Consider the following 22895-nt stretch of genomic DNA (forward strand, 5'->3'; position numbering starts at 1 on the left):
TGTGATTAAGTTACTGATTACGTTCGTTGTGCACCTTGACTTCAGGTTCTTCGCCACGCTACGAGACTACGACTATTACGGATACCTACCTTGGACCTCTGGATACTCACCTGGACTGGATACTGGCTTGTCGACCTCTGGATCACCTAACATCTCCATCTTCTCCTCCACGCTGCTGGACACCGCCTGGATCTGTAAGAACAAAAGAACATTAAGAAGCCATCGTGCAGTGCTAGGCTGATATTAGGATTGGTACCCGAGACTCACCCTGTTCCTCTTACTTCATAGATCGCTCTACGAACCTATCGCACTGTACATACCTTGGGCACCTGTAAATAAATTGCACTTACCTTCAGCTGCTGTCTCTGTGTCTGGTTTTGGTCTCGCTCTTGGACTAGTTACCCTGCGCTCATGTCAGAAGGCTTGGTATATTTATATTGTGAAATCTATATTCCCACTGTATAGTTTTTAGTATATTGTTAAATTATGCCTTTTATTGATGTTGCTACAGAACATTTAACCCAGACAAGACAGCTGCAATAGCTTGAAGTTGGTAAAAACATTGATTTTTGTACACTCATTTATGTACACTGAGTGTACAAAAACAGATTGTGAACTGTACTCCTTATTTTAATACGATTCTCACCTTTACATCAGAGGTGTCTCTTTGACAGTTTCTCCAGGAGCGGGCAATGGAAGAAAAGGTGCGGTCAGGGTGGTCAAATTTATTTTTATTGGCACTGAGGAAGAATGTGGTGAAAGGCTCCTGCAGAGAAAGAAACATAAGATCAAACAGAGCAATTGTTTGTTTTTTTTTTCTTTTTTTTTTTAACAGTCTTTAATATTCTTCCTGAATACAAAAAGGCATAATAATAAATGGGCAAAATTTGCTTTTCTAAACCTGTGATAGCAACCATTGCTGGTTGGAAAGAATGAATCACTCACCAGAGAAAGAAAGCAGTTCTAAGAACAAACCCATTGAGGCTAATCTAGCTGCTGTTAAGGGAACCCCCTCAGCTCATCAGCTCACTAATAATGGGGTAAGGAGGGATCTTTTCTATAAAGTTATTTCAATTTTCTAACCTCCTTTAAAGTTACACATATACCAACTCAGAGAAGCTCAGCAGGGTTTAAAGGTCTGTTTTATAGGGAACATACTGGAAGTACATGTGCTTCCTGCTTCTCTTCCACAGTAAATGAGGACAGTGCTCAGTAACCTTGATGGACATGTCTCCGGTGCTCACTGGGTTGCCTGAAACACATAAACCTGTCACAGTAGCCCCTGTAAATCATTACCCAGCCACTCTTTATTTAGTTCACATATGCCAGTTTACTGGCCTGTGAAATGTGTTTTCTGAGCGCCATTGGTCTAACTCAGCCCCAATCAAATTGAAATGTCGAGGAGCGTCCTGCGCAGAAGCCGACAGACCTCAAAGTAACAGCATCATCAAGTCTGACAAGTGACAATCAAACATAAGGAAGAAAAAAAAAAGGCTGTTGGGAGTTTTGGTTTGATTTAATCACATATTTGACTAATTTTGAACACAGTAGAATAATAACAATGAGATGGTTGTACTCACTATTCTGACGAGCCAATGCAGGGTGGTGGCAGTGGTGGAGTAGTGAGAGTCATAATGACAAGGTGGGATCTGGTCATCCTTCCAGGACTCATAGCGTTCAGCATAAAATGCTGCACGTTTTGGATTTAATGCACCAACAGGCTAAAAAGAAAAATAAATAAATAAAATGTTTAGTTCTGGTAATAAGATAATTTCCTTGTTTCATGTAAGTCTAAGCATAATTTTGCTTTAAAGAATGACATTGTTGGTTATGTGCCTGATTGAAATGCCCCTTTGATTAAATGGACCTTAATGTGCAACTCTGAGAAATACACTAGTGATTATTTATGTTCAATATATTGTTGAGGAATTTGCATACATGTTATTGTGAGCTTATATGTAATAGAATAGAGGTTAAATGTATCATCACTTTTTTTGTTGGTGGTTTGGTTGACAATGTTTGGACTAATGACAACAAATAGATACAAACAATAAAACGACAAATAGAGCAAATATAATGAAAAAAGAAGAAACATCTATAACTCTCACACAAAATAGAGTAATAAAGCAAATCTAAACTCAGAAGAGAAAAAAAGTCATTTTGATTTACCCATAAGAATGGGAAAAATAAAACATTTTTTAAACACATAATGAAAAAGTCCAGTATATAGTATAAATTATACTTTTAATATTCAGACATATTAATATACACACTCCAAAGCTGAATCAATGCCACACTATATGCAGATGTTTGCTGTTATAAAACTGCTTTGTGATTGGATTAAAAAATGCAGTGACTTTAATGAGTTTTTGGTTCAATGAACAGAAGGCTTTGTTTGTGAGGACTGTATCAGGCACATGCAGCAGATTCTAATCAATTTTGTAGAAAGTGAAGTCCGTGAGACACAAGATGAATTAATATAATTGCATTCGTTAATATACTGTATTATGCATTGTTATGCATATAAGCGATTTAAGTTTTTTTTATAGATTACAGTTTTTATTCCTTTCTCGTCTCATATGTAAACATTTTGCAAGTAGATATGGAAAGAAAGGACAAAGTTAGTTTAAATGATACAATATTTGCATCTTGCATTGATGTCTACAAGACAACATATACTTCAGTGGAGTTCATTTAGGATAACATGAGAATATGAAATAAATATCTGACTTGTAAATCATTTTAGATACATGATGAAAATTATTTCACTCTCATGGTAATTAAATAAGTTTAAATGCATTAGTATTATTTAGGAAAAACTGGGTGTAATATGTCTGAAGTTGCAGATTGTGAAAAATTCACCATAAAGTAAATTTTCAGAGGTTGATGGAAAGTTCACATCAGACGCAAAGGTATACTCTGGGGTTTTCCTGTCAGACCACATTATTTCCCTGGGCCTTAAAAAGGTCCTGTTACAGTGACTTATGTCTAACATTTAAAGGGGTAAACAGGATGGCGCACCAAGGATGAAGGAAGGAGATACAAGCGTCTCCTGCTAAATGCTGTCTGTAATCCATGTAGATTAACCCTGACTGACCTGATTTACACCAAAAAATCCTCACCAAACCAAACGGTTAACATACTGCTCTTGTCTTCTTATATTCAGTGCTCTTTCGTGCTACTGAGAGTTGCAAATCAAAGTTCCCAAGACCTAAATGTCATAGTGATATACTCCAGGTCTGCAGAACTAAATTGACATCAGTTTTCTGAGACTGAAACATTTCTTTAAATATGTGACTGTTTATGGTGAGAAAGTTTGGTGGAGGACATACAGATCAATGTATCTTTGAAGATTCTCACAATGTTAAAAGTCTGAACATATGCCATTTGAATATTTTTTATTATCAATAAAAGAAAAATCTAAATTGTAAGTGACCATTTAACAGCCAAGCCTGAAATAATCTAATGTCAAGACTGAAAACTTCTACAGGCTTTAATCATGGAAATATAAAAATGCAATACTGCACCTATATTTATTTGCCATCCAACCAGTTATTTCATTGTTAGACAGAACCTTGGATAACACGCTTCACAATTTAAGCACAGGCTGAGTAATAACCTCAGTATTGTATTGGCACTATCATAGGTTTTGCCTTTTGGCAGCTGTTTCATTTTCATCTGTTTTTAACGCAACAAAATTACTCCCATGAAACAAATGTTAAGTGGTGAATAAATTGCTTTTCCTGCATTTTCAATCACACCATTCAATACAAGAGCCTTAGAGGCATATTGGCAGTCAATATTAATATACTCAGTCCAACAGAATCAGTAACAGGCAGGGGGAAGGGAAACTGGTAATGTAATCAATGGCAGCTTTTCTACCTGAAAACTGCGGCTTGGAGGTCAAAAGAAATGGAACAAAACCCTTCAATTGAAAATGATCTGTTACTGATGCCTATGAATAAAGCCATTTTTCTAGCATCATTAAAACTACACTTAAACTTCAAAAAAATAAAGTTTCTGTCAAACTCAGTGAGACAGACCGACTCTTGTTCACTTTAAAGATGTTGGTTATATCTGTGTGCGACACAGTGCACATTCCTGAAACTCTAAGTTAAAAGAAATGGGGATTGTTTTTTGGTTCTTCCTTTAAATTTAATGGCATTCCACATCAGTGTTAGCACAACCGAATAGACTGAAAGAGAAGTTTATTGAGCTCTACATAGATTTATGGGGTGGTAATAGCCTTGCATGTGACGTCTTGGCCCAGATGGATTGGGGTGCAAGCCACAAGACGTCTCACACTCCGTCAAACCTCTGCCCGTTGGACTAATGCAGCTTAGAGCAGTGCAGGGGAGAAAAAAAAATCCATAAAATAGATTTGACAGAGGAAGAAGATTCATGGAAAAGAGAACTGTAAGTAACACTTGTTGTGTGTACAACACTTATTAGGTGTGTAGAGTACCAGATTTTCATTTGCATTGTAATTAAATATTTTACATAGAGATATCATAAAAATAGTATTAAAAAAGATGCAAAATAAACTAATGCATGTTATTCTGGGCAAGAAAGTGTGTTCTAAAGTTGTTTTGAAGGATATTCTAAGGCCAGAACATATTACACTGTTAGTTACATGCATGCAAAAAGAAAATTTGTTCTTCATCTCACTGTCGCCAACATTTTTCCTTACTTAAAAACCACCCACACACACCTTGATCAAGAGCCAAGTTACAGAAGAGGAATTCAAAAACTGACAAGGTATTTCCTTTTATTTCTTCCATTTGGCTGCACATAAATGAAACTAAAATGTTCTCACAGTGTTCCTAAGTTGTTCGGTTGTGTAAGCATAAATATAATGAGAAATCTGACATGTTGTGTGGAAATAAACAGTATTTTTGTTTATCCACAAAGCTTGTCATTGGAAAGCAAAGCCATATACAAATGTATGGTGGCATTGCTAAATACCTCTCCCACTTAACTAAGTTAAATTCCCAAAATTGCAAATTGTCAAAATAATTGTCAAATAATTGTCTCTAAAATAACCTTTTGCATAGACTATTAAAAAATGTCTGAAACATGTGACCACATTATATGAACATGTTGAAAATGTTCCAAAATCACACAAAAAACATGAACAAAAAGTTTTTCATTTGTTAATTTAACATGTTTTCACAAGTGAAAATGTCCTTTTCCACACGTGAAGCTCATGTGATATTTCTGTGAGTGAGTATAGGACTGATTTAACATTTTAAATGAAATGAAAAGTTATTTATGATATAAATAAAAACACTTCAGTATCCATTTAAAGCGTTTAGTCCTGTCATACTCCCCATCTGTTGATAAGCTTAAATCAGGCTTTGGTTGTCTCTGTGCAACAAAGAATAATCACCTCTTCTCTTTCCCCTGCACTGCATATCACATTGATCACAGGTATAAGACAATGAAAACAACTGCATCAGACAGTTTCACACTTTCCCCCTTCTGAGTTCATTTCCTGTATAACACCTGACCCAGTGCAACACATCAGCAGAACTAAACAAAGTATGATCAAACTTAGATTGGCTTCAGATTCAATCAGGATCATTGCTTGTGTTGCACTCCAAAGCTACAGGAAATGAGCGTGGCTCTTGGTGAGTGAATGTGCAGAGAGTGTCTCTCCCTTTGTTTGGTTATATCTAAGCTCCCTCCCAAAGAGACGCATATTGCATTTTATATTTCAAAATAAATTACATTACAGTATGTTGCTATGGTGCTCTGTCAGGACAAGTCAGAGTCGTTTTTGCTTGCCTTGTCAGAAGCAGAGCTGCATGGAGCTCCAGTCTAATGCAATCACGTTGCTCCAACTCAAGATAAAGCAGATGTGCTCCCAAACAACCTGACTGAGAATAAAAAAAGGCTCTATTTTAAAAAAGTGTGGCGAGTGCTTTGTTGCAGCCAAGCTCTTTCTGCATTGTGTTTTACAGAGCAGCAGAAAAAAAGCAATAACTAGAAAACCGATAAAAAACAAAAAAACACATTTCTTTGTGTCTGCATTGCTCATTTAACACACCTAAATGTGAAATTTGCAGTATAGGTAATACAATTTAATATGGTAATTGCTTGGCTTGGCTTGCACTTGTATAGCGCTTCATCTAGTCTAAGGACCCCAAAGCGCTTTACACTACAGTCAGTCATTCACCCATTCACACATTGATGGTGGTGAGCTACATTGTAGCCACAGCTGCCCTGGGGCAGACTGGCAGTAGTGAGGCTGCCATTACACTGGCAGCCACTGAACCCTCTGACCACCACCAGTAGGCAAGGCAGGTGAAGTGTCTTGCCCAAGGACACAACAGCTGAGATAGACGGAGCGGGGGTTTGAACCGGCAACCTTCCGGTTACAGGACAAACCCCTCCCTCCTGAGCCACTGCCAGATTACAGTTTGAATTATGGTACATTCCTTATGTCTTTTTTGTGTGAGTGCCATTTATAGTTCTACATAACACAGGAATAATAAACTGTAATCAGAGCATGAAAGCACCGTGTTGAATCATCTCCTTCTTTAATTTTATTTTGCAATTAAATGGATTTCCACCGCATCATTTAACAACTATGAGGAAACTCTCGATCTATCACAGACCTGTCACTCCATCAAAAAATAATCATTAGAATTTAACGAAACACTCCACTGCATAAATGCATCTGACATTCAAATATGCAGAAGTCTGGCCTTAAGGCAAAGTAATGCACTGTTCAGTAACACAGTTTACACCTGACTGGATGTCCAATCAGCAGGTAATTGTAGGTGTGTACAGGTGTGGGAGGACACTGTTTGGCATATTAGACCTTCGAGCAGTTTTAACAATGCTGTCCATCAAGTGACAGTCAATCAAAAAATACCACAAAGTGGATCTCAGGTATGACTAATCTGTGGGAAATGAAGCTTTGTGTAATGATAGTGTGAGATTTCAGAATAAGCCAGATGCATTACTGAGGCTTCAGTCTAAAACATTACTATAATTAGATCAGACTGTTGATATGACAGTTTAGCTTCTCAGTTTTGTAATTCACTAATACAGAACTGAATGTTATTCAAATATATAGCAAACAGGCAAAAGAGTAATGTAACCAGAAAACAAAAGGTTTTCACCCCAAAAATGTTTAAATAAAAAAGTTAATTTTCATAGCATCTGGGAGCAGTTTGATTTTTTATATTGTCTTTAAAACTTTCACATTTGAATTAGAGTTAAAAATAAAATTGTGATTTTGTTTTTTAATGAGGCAGGCTTCTTCGATTGACAGGTGAGTTTCCCAGTGTGCGTGTTCACTCCCTCGCACGTATGCTTCAGAAGCGAAATCCCCTGAGGGCAACAACTAAATGATGAGCTCAAAATTTCAACACTGCAGCCTACAAACAAGCAAAAGTGGCAACTCATTTCAGTTACGCAGTTTTTTTTTTAAAAGAACTACTACACTATGTTAAGAAGTGACCAAAATATATTTGTATCCAATTATGGAAAAAATGTTTGGATGATGAAAACTTTAAATAAATGCTTGATTTAACTTCTGATTTAAACTTGGTTTATTCTTTCAATTAAAACATTTTTTATTGACTGTTATAAATGTCAACAAACAAACACAAATGTGTGTGTGTTTACATCATTTTAAAATGGGTGAAAAATATGCAGATTTAAAGGCCAGCGGTAACAATTTAAAAATCTAAAAATGATACTCAGTCTTGGTTAAGACAGAACTCACCTTCCTAAAACACAGCCATGCACAGGACTTTCATGTCGGAAAGCCAGTCAGGCCTACTACGCAATAAACAAATCTTCAGAGAATTTAGTACCAGCACTGATCTATAATTGAACAAAAGGGCAGACCAAGCAAAAAGTAGGTGTGCAGAGGTCTCTGTCTCTCTCTGCGCTACTATCAGTGAACTTTTGGAGGAAAAAGCCCTGGGGTTCCAAGGACAACTGTCAGGAGACACAGGCTGTGAACTCATGCTAATGAAGGCAGCTCAGCCCTGTAAACAGCATGGGAGGATGTCACTGGAATACATTACAATACATAACTGTCTCCCCAGGGCAGCTGGGTTGCAAGAGGCTTGGCTCCAATGAACCACCTTCAACCCACACATGCATCAATACAAACACCCAGCAGCTTTCTCCATCCACCTGAACACCTTGCAGGTAAAGATGATAATTGCTGAAATGACCGTAGACACACAGCTGAGCTGTTAGTTCAACAGGTTCTGGGTTTTGTGAACTAGGAAGTGCTTCGGAACACTTTCAAAGATTAACTTATCCAATTTTTTTATTTCCCAAATTACTGTTCTCATTTTAAAGATCACCTGCTTTCCCCACAACAAAACACAATACACATCAGGAAAACGTGACTTGAAAAGCTGAAAATTTATACAAACTGCTGAGAAGTGAGAAAAAGCGGGGCTCAGTCAGATTGTTGGCGCTTTAAGTGGAACAAGAGGGAATGAGGCAACGATAAAATGAATGAGAGAGCTCAGACAGGAATGCGACTGTTTTCAGGTCAGTGAGCAGCAGTGTGCAGGAGCAAGAGACAGAAACAAAAGGGGGGTGGTAAACCAGTAAACCAGGCCACAGTTTTTGGTAGAGTAATCTGTTGCCTTTTCCCTTTTCTGTCAATGACAGAGTAAACAAAACACTCAACTTTAGCCATCAGGGCTGCAGAGCATTTAGGACAAAATGTCTGAATTCTTATAACTTGGCAGATTCAGGGCATCTTTCTTATGTTTTTTACTGGCTATTATCAAGTGATCAAGTCTGTAAAAGTTACATAGTTGTATTTCAAAATAACACCAAAAAAAAAACCAGTTTAAAAATAATTATAGCTTTATCTTAGAAACTAAATATTTACAGTGATTTTGCAGTTTTTACTCAAACAATCTGCACAATTGGAATTTTCCCTTTGTACAGGTTGGTGTTGGTTCTCAGATATCTAAGTTTTGGTAAATGTGTGTACAGTAAAAAAGATTTGAAAGATGAGTTATTGTTGCTCTGTATTTATTGCAGATGTTTATTTATGTTTTACCTCATCTTGTAATTTTTTTCAGTAAATTTCTGGTTTCTTAATTATACCAAGATATGTTTTCTCTGTTGTTTTTAGGTTTGAAATGTTTCATTGCCTTAAGTATTAGTTTAAATGTTTTATACAATTACTGTATTTAACACTCATTTGTAATAAAATGATAGAATATCAGGAAAAAAAATGATTGGCAGAGCAATGTCACCTCCAGAATCATCTAATTGGGTAAATGTTGCATTGCTGAAACTTTAAAATTGCACAATCCGCCTAATGTTCTTAGAATAAAATGCTTATATTTTACTTTTTCCAGATTTGTTGCAATGCAAGATATCTGCATTTCTGAGGAAAAAAAAGGTCTTGCTCACATTTGCAAATCGTCACAGAGACTTTGCTATGCACTTGTAGGGTTGTGAAAGAGTGTATAACAAGCAAAACTATTATTATTTCCTAAGTCCAGTAAGCTTTAAGAAAATACAATATTAACAAACATGCAAAGCTAATTCCAAAAAGTGATTTGTAAGAACTTCATTGTTCAATTGGAAAACTGGGAAACTAGTAGTCTACAAGGAACTTAAATCTATGCTTCAGGGATAAAAATTTCTTACCTTATTTAGTGCCACTTATTGAACTATTTGATACATATTTTTTTGCTTGCAAATAAGGCATATATGTCACAGAAGCCAACACACAAGAGCTCACTGCATCATGTAATGACATGATGGCAAAAGCAGAAATGTTAAAGAAGGTTAAGATTGTAAGTATCTATGCTTAAAAGAGTAAAATGTGTTAAACTTGCACATAAATGTATATATATTTACGTCTTTACCTCTTCTACCTACAAATAACTAAATCTCCAGCGACTAAATCCACTTGCCCCCTTTCCCCTACATTAAACTCTATTGCGTTGCAGAACCAAGGAGCTCCAGTACCTTTGAAAGATCTCTGAAGTTCCCTGGAAAGGTCAGGTCCAGCTCCTCTGAGTCATAGTTGGTGAGGACCCAGGGAAAGACTGGGTACTGATTCAGGTCATTATATGTTCTCCCTAGAAACAGAAAGCAGACAGAAATTTGTGAGTGATGAAGGGCTGGAAAGCAACCAAGGGGCTGACAGCAGGGCAGTGCAGGGCACATTGGGGCTTTGGTTACTTTAGGGGATCAGTATGCAGCATTCCCTATAAAGCCCTGATCTCTGAACTCTACAATAAGAAAGACTTCCTTAAATATTTCCATAAAAGAGTCTGCCCAGAGAACGTATACACTTACAGCAGAGAATGTGAGAATGTTTTTTCTGTGCGTCCCCTGACACGTGCTGCTGAGAATGTTTTGTCAGTAGAATGTTGAGGTGAAAGGAGGCCTGTCTCCAAGATGAGTGGATGTGATTATAGTAGTAAAGATTCATAATACTTAGTGTTTTCTATTTAATTTTAGTTATGAACCATGAATTTTCTGGATGCCAGTTTTCTCGATCGATAGATAGATAGATAGATAGATAGATAGATAGATAGATAGATAGATAGATAGATAGATAGATAGATAGATAGATAGATAGATAGATAGATAGATAGATAGATAGATAGATAGATAGATAGATAGATAGATAGATAGATAGATAGATAGATAGATAGATAGATTTATTTTTAATTCTAACAAGATTAAAAGTCCGAACTGGTTACAATTACCTTTAATTTTTAAGACATTCTGAACTTTCTTAGGCAACTTTTCTTTTAATTTAATAGTCTTGATGAAAGGTCCTCCAGGACTTTCTAAAGCTCTTCTTTAGATATTATCTGCCTTTTGTTTTGTTCAATATCAAGATGATCTCATGCTGCTTCAAAACTGTCGAGATCTGCGCTTCAGATTGAACGTTTACTTTAGAATCTGAATGCTACTAAGCAATCAAAGCACAGTTAATCACTGAAAAGGCTTTCTGTAAAGTAGCAAAAAGGGTCTGGGGGAAGATGGAGAGAATAATTATCAAGGTTAATGGTACACATGTGTTAAAAAAAGAAAAACTGGACTGAGTTTGGAGGATGAGTCTGGCTTTGGTGTGGTTAGACCTAGTGGTGCTGAGGCTGGAGTTAGGGTGGCAGGATGTTAATAACAGTGGAATAGTGTTTAATTAGACAACGACTTCCCTTTCTCGCCTTATCCCAGCACTTCACCCCCCCACCCCCCACCCCCGCCTGTCTCCCGCTCACACTATTCTGACATCTCTGGCAGCTCAGGTCATTAACGAGGATTTTTAATGAATTTTGGGCTTGTTTTTCTGTCTGCCTTACATCTAATTAGCTGACAATAATGTATCGAAATTGAGCACGAGCTAAATATAAATATGCATGAATATGCAGCGATAGAGTGGATGACACCTCGCTGTGCAGAGTAGCATGGAGTCATTCTTGCCTTCCCTGTTAGTTGCAGTTCAGATCAGAGAGTCGACAACAGAACCTTTCAACTCTGCAGACACTTTGTACACTTTCACAGAGCCAGGCACTAATTATCTGGCAAAATCTACCGTGCCTGCTTTTTGCTTCAAACAGCACCCTCTCATGAACTGTGAAGTTTATCATGTTGAGTAGCACCTAAGGCTACCATCGATTCATAAACAAATATGACAAACCTGAGCCCACTTAGAGTATGTTTTCAGCACCACTGACACACAAAGTTTATTGATCCTGGTAGCTAAAGCTAAAGTCACGTAACTAGCTGTGAAAAGACACACATAAGTAATAGATTTAAACTTTCACAGACTGTAAATTTACCAGAATAGGAAGGAAAACAAATCAGAATCTATGAGTTTAACTGATGGCTGTAAAAATATAAAGGCATTATTTCCATACTTTCAGCTACTGCCATGTTTCACGCTCAAGCTTTTACTTGGGAATCAGATAATGGCACAGCATTAAATCCTTACCTGCTATGGTGTTGAGAAACATGAGGTACTCAAAGTTGGAGATTTCTCTTCTCTGCCAGCGCTGGGTCATGTTGGAAGATTTGAAAAGTTGTCGTGGAGTTGCCAGTGAGATACGTCTAAAAAAAACATTTAAAAAAATCTAGATAAACAAGATTGGTGTTATAATTTAGATTTACATAACTTTGTTATGTCAACTGGTTCCACTACCAAATAAGTAACTGTTTGGAGTTTTGTTTTCACCAAATAGTTTATGGATGGTAATGGAGTCAAAAGATTTGTAAGTTTACAAAAAACTTATAATAGGTTAAAGTCCATTAATTGTATCACTGTTTGGCTTCAGGAGTAATGCACATGTGCGTTTATGGAAGTTCACCTTGGGAAAGTTGTAATTAAAACAAAAAATCTTACTTTTTCAGCAAATGGGGTAATTGGATTCAACTATGATTTTTCAGTTGCTTTAAGATCTCATGTTATTGGTCCTAACACAACAAAAGCTGCTTAGTTTGACTGTTAAAAATTAACTAAAAACTTAAAACAAACAACAAAATAAATTCAACATAACTCAACTGTGTAATTCACACAATATTTCAATTCTTAGAGTGTAGAGTTAGTTATTCTAAGACATAATAAACATTATTAACCAATAAATAAATAAAAAATAATGTTCTGAAAACAATGATCCCTGTTTACCAGGGATCACAGCTACATCATGAGAATTAATAATTTTCTAAATGGTTACTAACCAAGCTGTTGTCTACCATCTCAGTTTTAGAATCAAATTGAGAACTAGATTACACACATTTTTTTACTGCAAAGAAAAGAAGATGTTATTTAATGTTGCACAGTTTTATTCTAGTAAATTAAGTCTCACCCAGATGTTAATTATGACTCCTTAAATAGGATGGCTTGCTTTATATCCACTTATATTTAACTGTTTTGCAGTAGTAAATAAAAATGCCTGTTAGCACTGTGAGAGTCTAAAGGGAATATGTTTTTTTCTGTGGTCATTGGCCTGGCTCCAGTCCTGCTGTATAGAGTCTTCTGTCAGAGAATTAGGTCAGTTCAGTCAGGGTCAGTGGACTTTCACGTCAATGACTGGAGCAATGGGACTCCAAATAAACTCTGCTGTTCAAGGCTGAACAGATGCATCACAACACAACACTGCTGATGTTACTGTGGCCAGATGTGAATTACAGTAGATATCCAACAAGGCTATTCAGATTTTTTTTTCCTTGGTATCTTTTGACCCACCTGGCTTGAGGAAGGCCATAGCTGGTGCCCACTCCCACTCGAGGGAGGCAGTAGACCACTTTCTTTACTGTGGCCTGGTCAGGAAAGTTGAACATAACAGATGCTGCAGACAGCGAGGGGTAAGACATAATGGAAAAAAATGAGAAAACAAAAGCACTCAAAAAATAAACACTTCAGTTGGTGCGTTACATACTTCTATTAGCCATAAAGACTTCCACTGCAGTGTTCTGCAGAAGGTACCGTCTGGAGAAGACAGCTCGGATCTCACTGAACATCCACTTCCCATGTAACCCCTCAGTGTATGCCAAGACCTGAAATAGGTGTCAAAGAGGAAAAAGACTTCTAGTCATTAAGGCTTTTCTAATTGCTGCATTAAATGAATTCTAATAAAGAGATTGTGCACTTCTGCACTGTTGTTCTTAAAACAGGAAACATAACTGAAATAAACAAGTCTTATTAGGATTTATTAAAATGAAGTACAAGTAAAAGTGAGGATTTAATGCAATCTGCAGAATTTCATATGTAGATAACTTTTTTCTTTACATTTTTCAAACAGCATTTTATATTTAAGGAATGTAATTGTTCTGAAATGTATTGAAAACTGGATTTAAATGTGAATCTAACTGCAATGGACAGAGCCGTAATTTGAATGAATTAGAGTAATTGAATTAAATTTTATTAAAAACAAAATTGAATGAATTCCATTCAAACTGGACATGTTTGTTTTTATGTTTAGTACCTTTTGTTGTAAACTGACACCATAAGAATAAACCAAACAGAACTGAATTAAAGCAAACCTCAGCTGTGTTGTTATTTAGGCACTGAAGAAATATGTGAGTCAACTGTTTTCAAAACTGCATAAAAGCACAGACAGTAAAATAAATCTCAAGTAAACAAGTAAAGAAGAGCAATCAGTTTGTTCAGCAGATGTTTTTTTTTTTATTTAAAAAAATGAAGATGTTGCAAATTTTTTCAAGACACTGAACAGTGTCCTAGTTTACTCATCCCAGCTGTGATTCAAACTGTCAAGAGGATTTCTTTTCTCTTTAGGCTACTAAAAACAATTCCTAACTTAGTCTAAAGACTACCATTGCCAAGGACCACAAGGTAATTGGATCTTAGTGAAACCAGCGTGATCCTCTCATCACTGCTAGCTTGTTCATTCATTTCAACCAACAACATAGAATTAGACATTATAACATATCTCAAGGCATGTTTTAACAAAATGTGTCAACAGATTCACCTTCACATTTTTTCTCTTTGTCTTTGCTGTAACAAAAGAAAGTGGTCAAAGAAATATCCCCCTGGGTCAGTGACTCATAAATAATCAATAAAAAAAGCACATCATGTCAACAAAAGGTGAGAGAAGACAAGAAATCATTAGTGTATGGAGCACTGCTGGGACAAAAGGTCCACATCCAGAAAATCAAGACAATTGTTCTGAAAGGTGAGAATGATTCTTCTCACACACCTTTTCCCCTTCCTTCCATCTCACTGAACAATTGTGTCCAACAGCATGAGCCGTGGAGAAACGTCATCAACTCCCCAGGTTATAATCACTCATAGGTGCAGTTCAGAGAAAAGTATGTAAGAGAATAAAGATGTAATATGGCAGTAAAAGTGTAAGATTTTAAAGCACATCAGTAAGTGTGTGTGGGAGTGTGTGTGACTGAAGTGGAGTGGGCAGGGAGGAAAAGAAGCAAAGTAGGATGGTACGTTGGGTTAGGTCTGATGCTAATGCTCATTTAAAATAGTGACAGGCTGGAAGAGTGCAGCATGAGCTGGGCCGCCTTAATTTCTCCGTGGAATAGCTCGTGCCCGACCTCCGTGCCACAGCCAAAATCTCTGGAGCTCAATTAAAATTGGATTAGGTAGAGATGCTGGATGTGCAGCACAGCATCTCTGGTGCTCTTCTTACTAGTAATGCCCCTGCTTGACACCTCTGCAACCCCCTCCCTCAAACAGTTGTCATAGAGACAGCACAGCCCTGAGGAGGCAGCAGGCAGAAAGGAGGAGAGACAGAGAGAAGGGGAAGTGAGATGGAGGGATGGCTGTGGAGCAGCAGGCGTAGTGCTGAGGGTCAGCAGCATCTCTCTAGGAGGTAGGGCAGCTTTTTTTCCTGCTTCCACTTTGCAACCAGATGTTCGGGAAGCAGATTTCTGAATGCGGTGCTGAAGGCACACAGATGTGCAATCATTCAGAGGCCACAACAATTTACTCCATCAGTAGAGTGGCAAGCTGTTTGATGTCTAGAGACTCTGAGTTGTTTGTGATTTGAAGCAGTCTATTAATTGTCCTACTTCACCATTTCGCCCACTGCTGCAGGTGAAAGCGATTATGTTTTTGCCTGTGTCTGTTTGTCTTAAGTGTTAGCAAAATATCTTATGAACCCCATGACAGATCTTAATGAAACTTTCAGAAAATATTTATGGCGCTGATATCAACAACTAATTAACTTTTAGAGTCAACTGGATTCAAGATGGCTTCCAGAGGTAACTGACCTTTACCCACACAAAAGTGGCTCCATCTCAGTTTACTGAGCTAAACTTTGGAGTGGTAGTAACTGACAGTCATTCACAACACATACTCCAAGCGCTAACGGATCATGCAGGATATTGCAATATGACCTCATGCATGGATAGAACTTCAGCAAGTATCAACATACAATTGTCTACTCTACTTTAATATTAGCATGTACTTATAACAACCCAGGGAGTAAAACAAAGAGTTTGTAGTTGTCTATAAAACACTGCTTTGCAAATTCTTTAGACATGAGAAATTTCTAGAAACACTTGCAGCTTTGCAGCACTGAATTGATTATCAATATAATATTTTAGCACTTGCTTTTTCTTGACACTCAGCTAATCTGAACAGCTTGGTGCTGTGACAAAGTACAGGCCAAAGGGCCTGCTGTCAACAAAAGGGAGGCTAAAGAGGAGGGAAAAAAAAGCTTATTTCAAACGGCCCAGATCAAAAAAAAAAAAAAAAAATTGTCATAACAACAAAGCTTTGGTCTAAACTAACATGCAGGGGCCCCTGTAGACTTGGGGATTTGACAAAGCCCAGCCCTCATTTTTAGAGGCCCAGCTGTAAAAAATGCCATTTAATGAACCTGTCTGCTGAAGCTGTCCCCTGCCTGTCAGAGGTGTCAGGCAGTGACAAGCGCTGGGGACGGCCGCCTCCAGTCACAGACAGGCCTGCCAGCTGGAGACTTCGGCCCCAATCTAATCACACCACCAGGAAGGGACCGGCGCTCTGCTCTTGGTCTGTCACGCTCAGTGCTGGGGGAGCAGGAAGAGGGTGGGTGAAGGGATCTGGTATGGTAGACAAGCACAGCCTTTTGTTTCCACACAGGTCCCTGAATGCTAGGCTCATTAGAAGACACAGGCGCATGCGCTGCTCTGCCAGCTGCAGGGGGACACACCTCTCCATTATATTAGCCATAATGCAATTTAACATGTCGGTTCTCTCTCTGTGTTATTTCTCTTTTCTTTTTTCCTTGATTTGACAGGCTGTAGAACACTATTGGAGAAAAATGTGAAATATTGTGACAGTGAAGATGAGGAGAGGCACAGGTGACACTGGTGTTTAGGCTGAAATTCGTATATAATAATGTGCAGATGCTTAAATGGAGCACATCTTGCTTATAAGCCAATGGATGCCACTTTATGCATGGAAATGGATTCTAATCATATTTGACTTCCGAAATAGCTTTACCATTATATTGACAGAGACACAATGACAGATGTTATTAATAAATCTAACGAAGCATTCTTTCTAAAACCTGATGCAATTTTCTCCCACATGGAACAATGCAATCCCCTTCACTGCATTTATACCAAAATAGGAAACTAATATAATTCAGCGAGAACTCCAAGCCAGCATGACTGATATATTTATATGAGACTGTGGAGCACACTGACAACCTGGTATCACAGCACCTCTGCTGCATTCTTCTCCGATTTGTCTAATAGGCTTCCACTATAAAGCTTCACAACTGCACAGTCCCAGGCGGCCAAAGAGAACAGTGAAGTGGAAGAATAAGGGGAGGATATGGGGGCTGTTTCATTTTGAGTGATATGACTACTCCCCCAGGAGCCAGTGGGATGGATTTCACACATGGCAATTTGGAGGATCAGCACACACTGCTATACTGTATTCAAATGCTGACCCCGGGCAATATGGGCCAAATCTGTGAAAAGGTTGAGCAATCAGGGAAGCCAAAGAGAAAACATAAAGCCTGGTAACAGGGAGGGCAGAGAACAGCACAGAGGAAAATGAAAGAATATTGTCAAGCAAGGACAACATGGTGAATTGCGTCACAAATTAAAGGCCTAGTATTCCTTGAAGGAATGCATATCTCCCATTGCTTTTCATGCCAGATATTTAGACTAAGATCCTCTTATGTTGAGATATGATAGAGTTGCCATGCTCAGACTATGTGTTGTAAATGGCTTTCAGTTGCTACCACACTAAATTTTTGTATTTGTGTCTGTAAAACTGAGTAATAGCCATTTTTGTGGGATTTTTTTAGGTCAGATGGCTGTGGCAGCCATCTTGAACTGCATTGACTCCAAAAGGTAATCATGTGTAGGTGTACGGTCAATGATTCATTTCTGCAAATTTCATAAAACATTTTTCCCAGTTATTAATAAGATATTTTGGTAACACAGAGAAATGGGCAAAAACAATATTATTTGCTGCCTTTGCCTTTTGAAGGTTGGTTGATAAAAATAATTTATTTAGGTAGGTTTGAACATTAAACAAAACATTTCACACTACATTTCTCTTCCTTGAATTACCTATAACTTGTGCAACCTGTCCCTAAAAAAATAAAAAGGCTAAACGTAGTTTATGTATTTCTTCAAACAACTCAGATGTGCCCACACACTGTGAAATGAAACTAATACGAGTACTTTTAACTTTGCAAAGCCACGCAGAGAGAAAACTTAACTTTGTGACCAAAACAGGCTCAGATCCACTGTTTCATTTACACTTTAATCCTTTTCACGCCCTGCAAAGATTTATAATGTATGCCTAAACATCAAAGGATATTTCTCATCTGATTCCCCCTTAATGTGACAACTGTTGTGAGAAAAAAATGTAAAAGATTTCTCCAGATTTCCACTTGGCTCCACTCTGAGAGGCATGCGTCTCAACTTCAATAATGTAGCAGACTCCTAATGCAGGTATTGGGGGAAAACAAGATACAGATTTGCATAATCAGTGTCACTATACATTTGGGTGGTAGCTGGAGTGTGGCAAGATGACACAGCTCGAGTGCTCTGGCAAGACCAGTGGGATAAAGGAAATGAATATGCATTAAATATACTGACAGTTCACTGCCCCAAATGTCCAGCCAGGTTTGTCAATAACATTCATGTCAGAGAAAGTATTTCACGCACATTAGTAAGCCTCGAGGCTCTGTCCTCAACACTGCCATGGTAGGACAGGTGGGAGGAGCTGTTTGTCTAATGTGCAACCTCTTCTTAAACAGTAAAGTTTCTGTTTATGGTAAAATACTGCATATAGCTCCAAGTAAGAAAATACAGATAAAGAAAAAAGTAAACTTAAATTTGTGAAGTCTGGAATTAAGCTACAATATTCCTGAAGATGTTCACTTGTATATGATGAGCACTTTGTAATGTTATTTTGTGATAAATTTGCTGTATGTTTTGCTCCCATTTTGGCCAAGGAGATATTTAATTTCAATGGGACATTTTAAACTGTAAAAATAAATGATAGACACGTTTTAAGAAGAAAAAGCAAACAAAAACTTAAAAAATACTTTTTCATTTTCCTAATATCTATAGTGTATTATTTATTTAAGGTAGAATACAATAAAGTTTGCATTGTGTCTATAAAAACCATTAATTTAAAGACATTTGCTGGCCACTTTATTAGGTACACCTTGGTAGTACTGGGTTGGACCTCCTCTTGCCTTCAGAACTGTCTTAATTCTTTGTGGCATATATTCAACTTGGGGTTGGAAATATTCCTTAGAGATTTTGGTCCATATTGGCATGATAGCAGTGCACAGTTGCTGCAGATTTGTCAGCTCAACATCCATGATGAGAGTCTCCTGCTCCACCAGATCCCAAAGGTGCTCAACTGGATTGAGATCTGGTGAGTGTGGAGGCTACTGGAGTTCAGTGAATCCAGACTAAACAAACTGGGCAATGTTTTCCTAGTCCCTTATAGTCCAATTTTTGGTGAGCCTTTGCAAATTGTAGCTTCAGTTTTCTGTTCTTAGCTGACAAGAGTGGCACCCAGTGTGGTCTCTTGCTGCTGTAGCTGATCTGCTTCAAGGTTGGATGTGTGGTGCGTTCAGAGATGGTATTCTGCATTCCTTGTTTGGAATGATGGGTGATTTGAGCTACTGTCACTTTTTTATTACCTCAAACCAGTCTACCTATTCTCCTCTGACTTCTGACAGCAACCAGACACTTTTGTCCACACAGCTGCAGCTCACTGGATAATTTCTCTCTGTAAACCCTTGAAATGGTTGAGTGTGAAAATTCTAGTAGATCAGCAATTTCTGAAAAACTCAGAACAACAACCACACCACTTTCAAAGTAATTTAAATCCCCTTTCTTTCCCACTCTGATGTCCAGTTTGAACTTCAGCAAGTCGTCTTCACCACATTTAGATGTGTAAATGCATTGACTTGTTGACATGTGATTGGCTGATTAGCCATTTGTGTTAACAAGCAATTAAACAGCTGGTCCTAATAAAATAGTCAGTGACTGTATAATTGTGTTTTTAGTGTGCTGAAATAAAATTGTTTTTATTTCTTCAACTCTGAACTTGAACACCAAGCATGCACTGACCAAACAAAGTTGCATCATATGTTTATCCTGACTTTTGAATCATATGCAGTAAGAAATATAAAAAAGTCTAACAGATTTTTAATGTATTCATATTCATGCAACAAATCAGATCCAGATAAACTGTGCAGGAGTCTTTCAAAAAATACAACTCAGCAGTACAGAAAATCTATATAATCAATGTTTAAGATGCACTCTCAGACTGATATCCCCTCATCAATTCCAACCAAATGTAAATTACTGTCATAATCTACCCTCTGTTTGCATCTTACTGTCGATACTGGCTGTTTAGGTATTTTTGCAGAGCATTAAATTATGTCTCTGTTAAGTTGAACTTTGCTTCCTTTGTATAAAAAAACAAATGTTGCCACTCAACTTATTTGTTTTATTAAAACATGTGAAATGATGTCACAATAAGTGAAGGACATTTTCAGTTATTGCCAATTAAGTATATTTGGTGACAAAATAAAATCTAAAAATTTTCTTCCAAAGTGCAAATTAAGCATTCTAAAAACTTTAAAAACAATCCTTCAAAGTATTCATTAGATGTGACACTCACAAAAATGAGACAGAAGGAAAAGCTGGCGGACAAGCTAAGAAGCTAAGAATGTCTTCATCTACAAATGTTGTTTCCACATAAGTATAAAAAAATCAGGCCCTTTTTGTGCAATTTAGAATAAAATTGCAAAGAAAGAGAATGATTCAAAAATATTGTAAAATTCATTTTTGTTGTGGCTTACATTTTGATATTCAAAAACTTTGGATCATCAACTCAGAACATTTCTCACCTTTTTTTAAGCAGAAAATTCTCTAAAATTGTATTCAAACCTAAGTTACACCATTTTGTATCAGTACTATTAATGATAAAATATCTAAATATGAAACTGCAATCTATGTAATTGTAAGAATAATTGCATCTTTGCATATGAGTACACTATGATCAAAGAAATAAAACTAACTTATAGGTTATTGAACTTAGACAAGTGATGACCCATCCACAGCCACATACACAAACATACACAGTCAGCATGTCAACTGATAACTGAAAATCTTGTCATCACGAAGCTTGAAAGAAGGAATGCCATCATTTGGTGTTTGGGGTTTTTCAGAAAGCTTTTCCTAATGGGATGTATTCAGGGACTTGTCAGCCTTAAGATGACTGAAATCCTCCTGGCCTGAGTACCAGCTTCCGCTGGCTGCTGCTGAAACTGCCAAGCTGATCATTTTAAAACACACTTTTTCCTTCTTATTTTAAGTCATGTGTGGGAGGAAAAGGGGTTGAGAGTAACAGACAGAGAAGGAGAAAAAAAATGAGACAAGGATGGAAAGCCAGAGAGGAGGAGAGGGACAAAAAGAGCAAGTGTTTTTACGAGAAGGTCTGATGAGCAATGAGCGCTTCACTCGTCTTCAATTTATCTTGTCTCTCAACCTTTTGGTTTGGTGCTTCCTTTGGAACCAAGGTAATAATGACACCCTCATCCATTATCCTTTTATCCCTGTTATTCAGAGGGAATTGCCTAATAACACGTTACAGATTCGTCCTCCTTCGTATAATTCTTTCTGTCATTGGCAGTATATCATCTGGAAAACACACAGCGCCCTTTCTTCTGGACATGGTTTGAGGATTATTGTAGGTGACACCTTCAGGGTGAAGCCAAAATCTGGAGCATTTTTTTCAGGCATAAAGTAGAATTACCCTGACTTATCTGTCATTGCCAAAAGCACAACAAGCCATTCAGGGCCAAAGGAAAGGTGGAACAGGTTCTTACCAGCTTCTGTGAACGAGAGGTCTTGTAAATTTATGCTAATGAGAGTCTTTTGTTATCCAGGCTCACCCCTGTAGGCTGAGTGTGGCTTGAACTGATAATCTGGTTGTTGAGTGCACTAGATAATTTGTACTTTATCCTCATGTAATTATATAGTTGAAGTCCTTTAACCAATGCTAATCCAACCATATGAGGTACAGTTTTAACTGTCTGTGTGGTTCTAAGAGGCACTAGTTAGCATATATCACACAAGATTCACAAAAAGGATTACAGCGTGTATATAATTTCTCTGATTTTATGTAGTTCTATGTTATGAGACCCCTTTATAATCTCGACCTATCCTTGCAGACAGGTAAAAGACTAAGAAACCTGGGTGGAATGAGAGAAAATGCAAAAACAAACATTGCAACCTGACAACGACTTGTCAAGACAAAAAGATTAAAGGCAAAAAATGGAAAAGATATGGACTGAATGACGTATAAGTGGAGTGGCTTTACACAGCTTTGTGGGCTCTCTCTTGTCCAGTGGGACTCCAGGCCCTCTTGTGCGCCTGCCAAATCCAACAGCCTCTCACAAGCTGCTTGGCGTGCTGTAATTTGACTAATTACACTGGATTATACCATATTAATGCAAGCTGTTTCCTCCAGGGTCACTGACCCACCCAGTGTATTCCTTATTGGGGTTCATAAATCTGGTGTGAACAAAGGATATACAAAATATAGCGCAGTTTTGGTTATTCAGACAAAAAAGGTCTTAAGAGTATATAAACAACCAATTAAAGTAAGAGAATGTGTTATAAAGCATCCACAACACAAACTGAGCAGGACCCTAGTGGCACACACTACTGCATGATCCTGATACTAAAATATTTTGCGAACTTTACCTGTTTGCAGAAAAAGAAGAAAACAATTCATAAGCTAAATTCATTTTATTTAAGAAGATGAAAAAAGAAAGACAAAACTGGCTTCTGATTTGTAACAAATGTGCAAAACATTATTAAGATAATAAACTGATATGATGATAATGATTTGCATTTGTAAAAATCTGAGCCACAGAAATTAAACGAGCCATAGCAAACTTGTGTTTTAATAAAAATGC

The 22895-nt window shown here is 37.4% G+C and overlaps 1 protein-coding gene across 2 annotated transcripts in view; it reads right to left on the reverse strand.

Annotated features, from left to right (window-relative positions):
* Positions 1 to 22895, reverse strand: part of nbeab (neurobeachin b) — a 179904-nt gene that overhangs the window by 26842 nt on the left and 130167 nt on the right. For both annotated transcript variants that reach the window (XM_037980314.1, XM_025005976.2), the window contains 6 exons: positions 13398 to 13515; positions 13205 to 13307; positions 11954 to 12069; positions 9973 to 10085; positions 1581 to 1721; positions 647 to 766 (listed from right to left, as the gene is read on the reverse strand). In XM_037980314.1, coding sequence (XP_037836242.1) covers positions 647 to 766; positions 1581 to 1721; positions 9973 to 10085; positions 11954 to 12069; positions 13205 to 13307; positions 13398 to 13515 — 711 coding nt within the window. The remainder of the gene's footprint in view (positions 1 to 646; positions 767 to 1580; positions 1722 to 9972; positions 10086 to 11953; positions 12070 to 13204; positions 13308 to 13397; positions 13516 to 22895) is intronic.

This window comes from Kryptolebias marmoratus, linkage group LG2 (genome assembly GCF_001649575.2).
Source record: "Kryptolebias marmoratus isolate JLee-2015 linkage group LG2, ASM164957v2, whole genome shotgun sequence".
In the NCBI taxonomy this organism is placed as follows: Eukaryota; Metazoa; Chordata; class Actinopteri; order Cyprinodontiformes; family Rivulidae; genus Kryptolebias; species Kryptolebias marmoratus.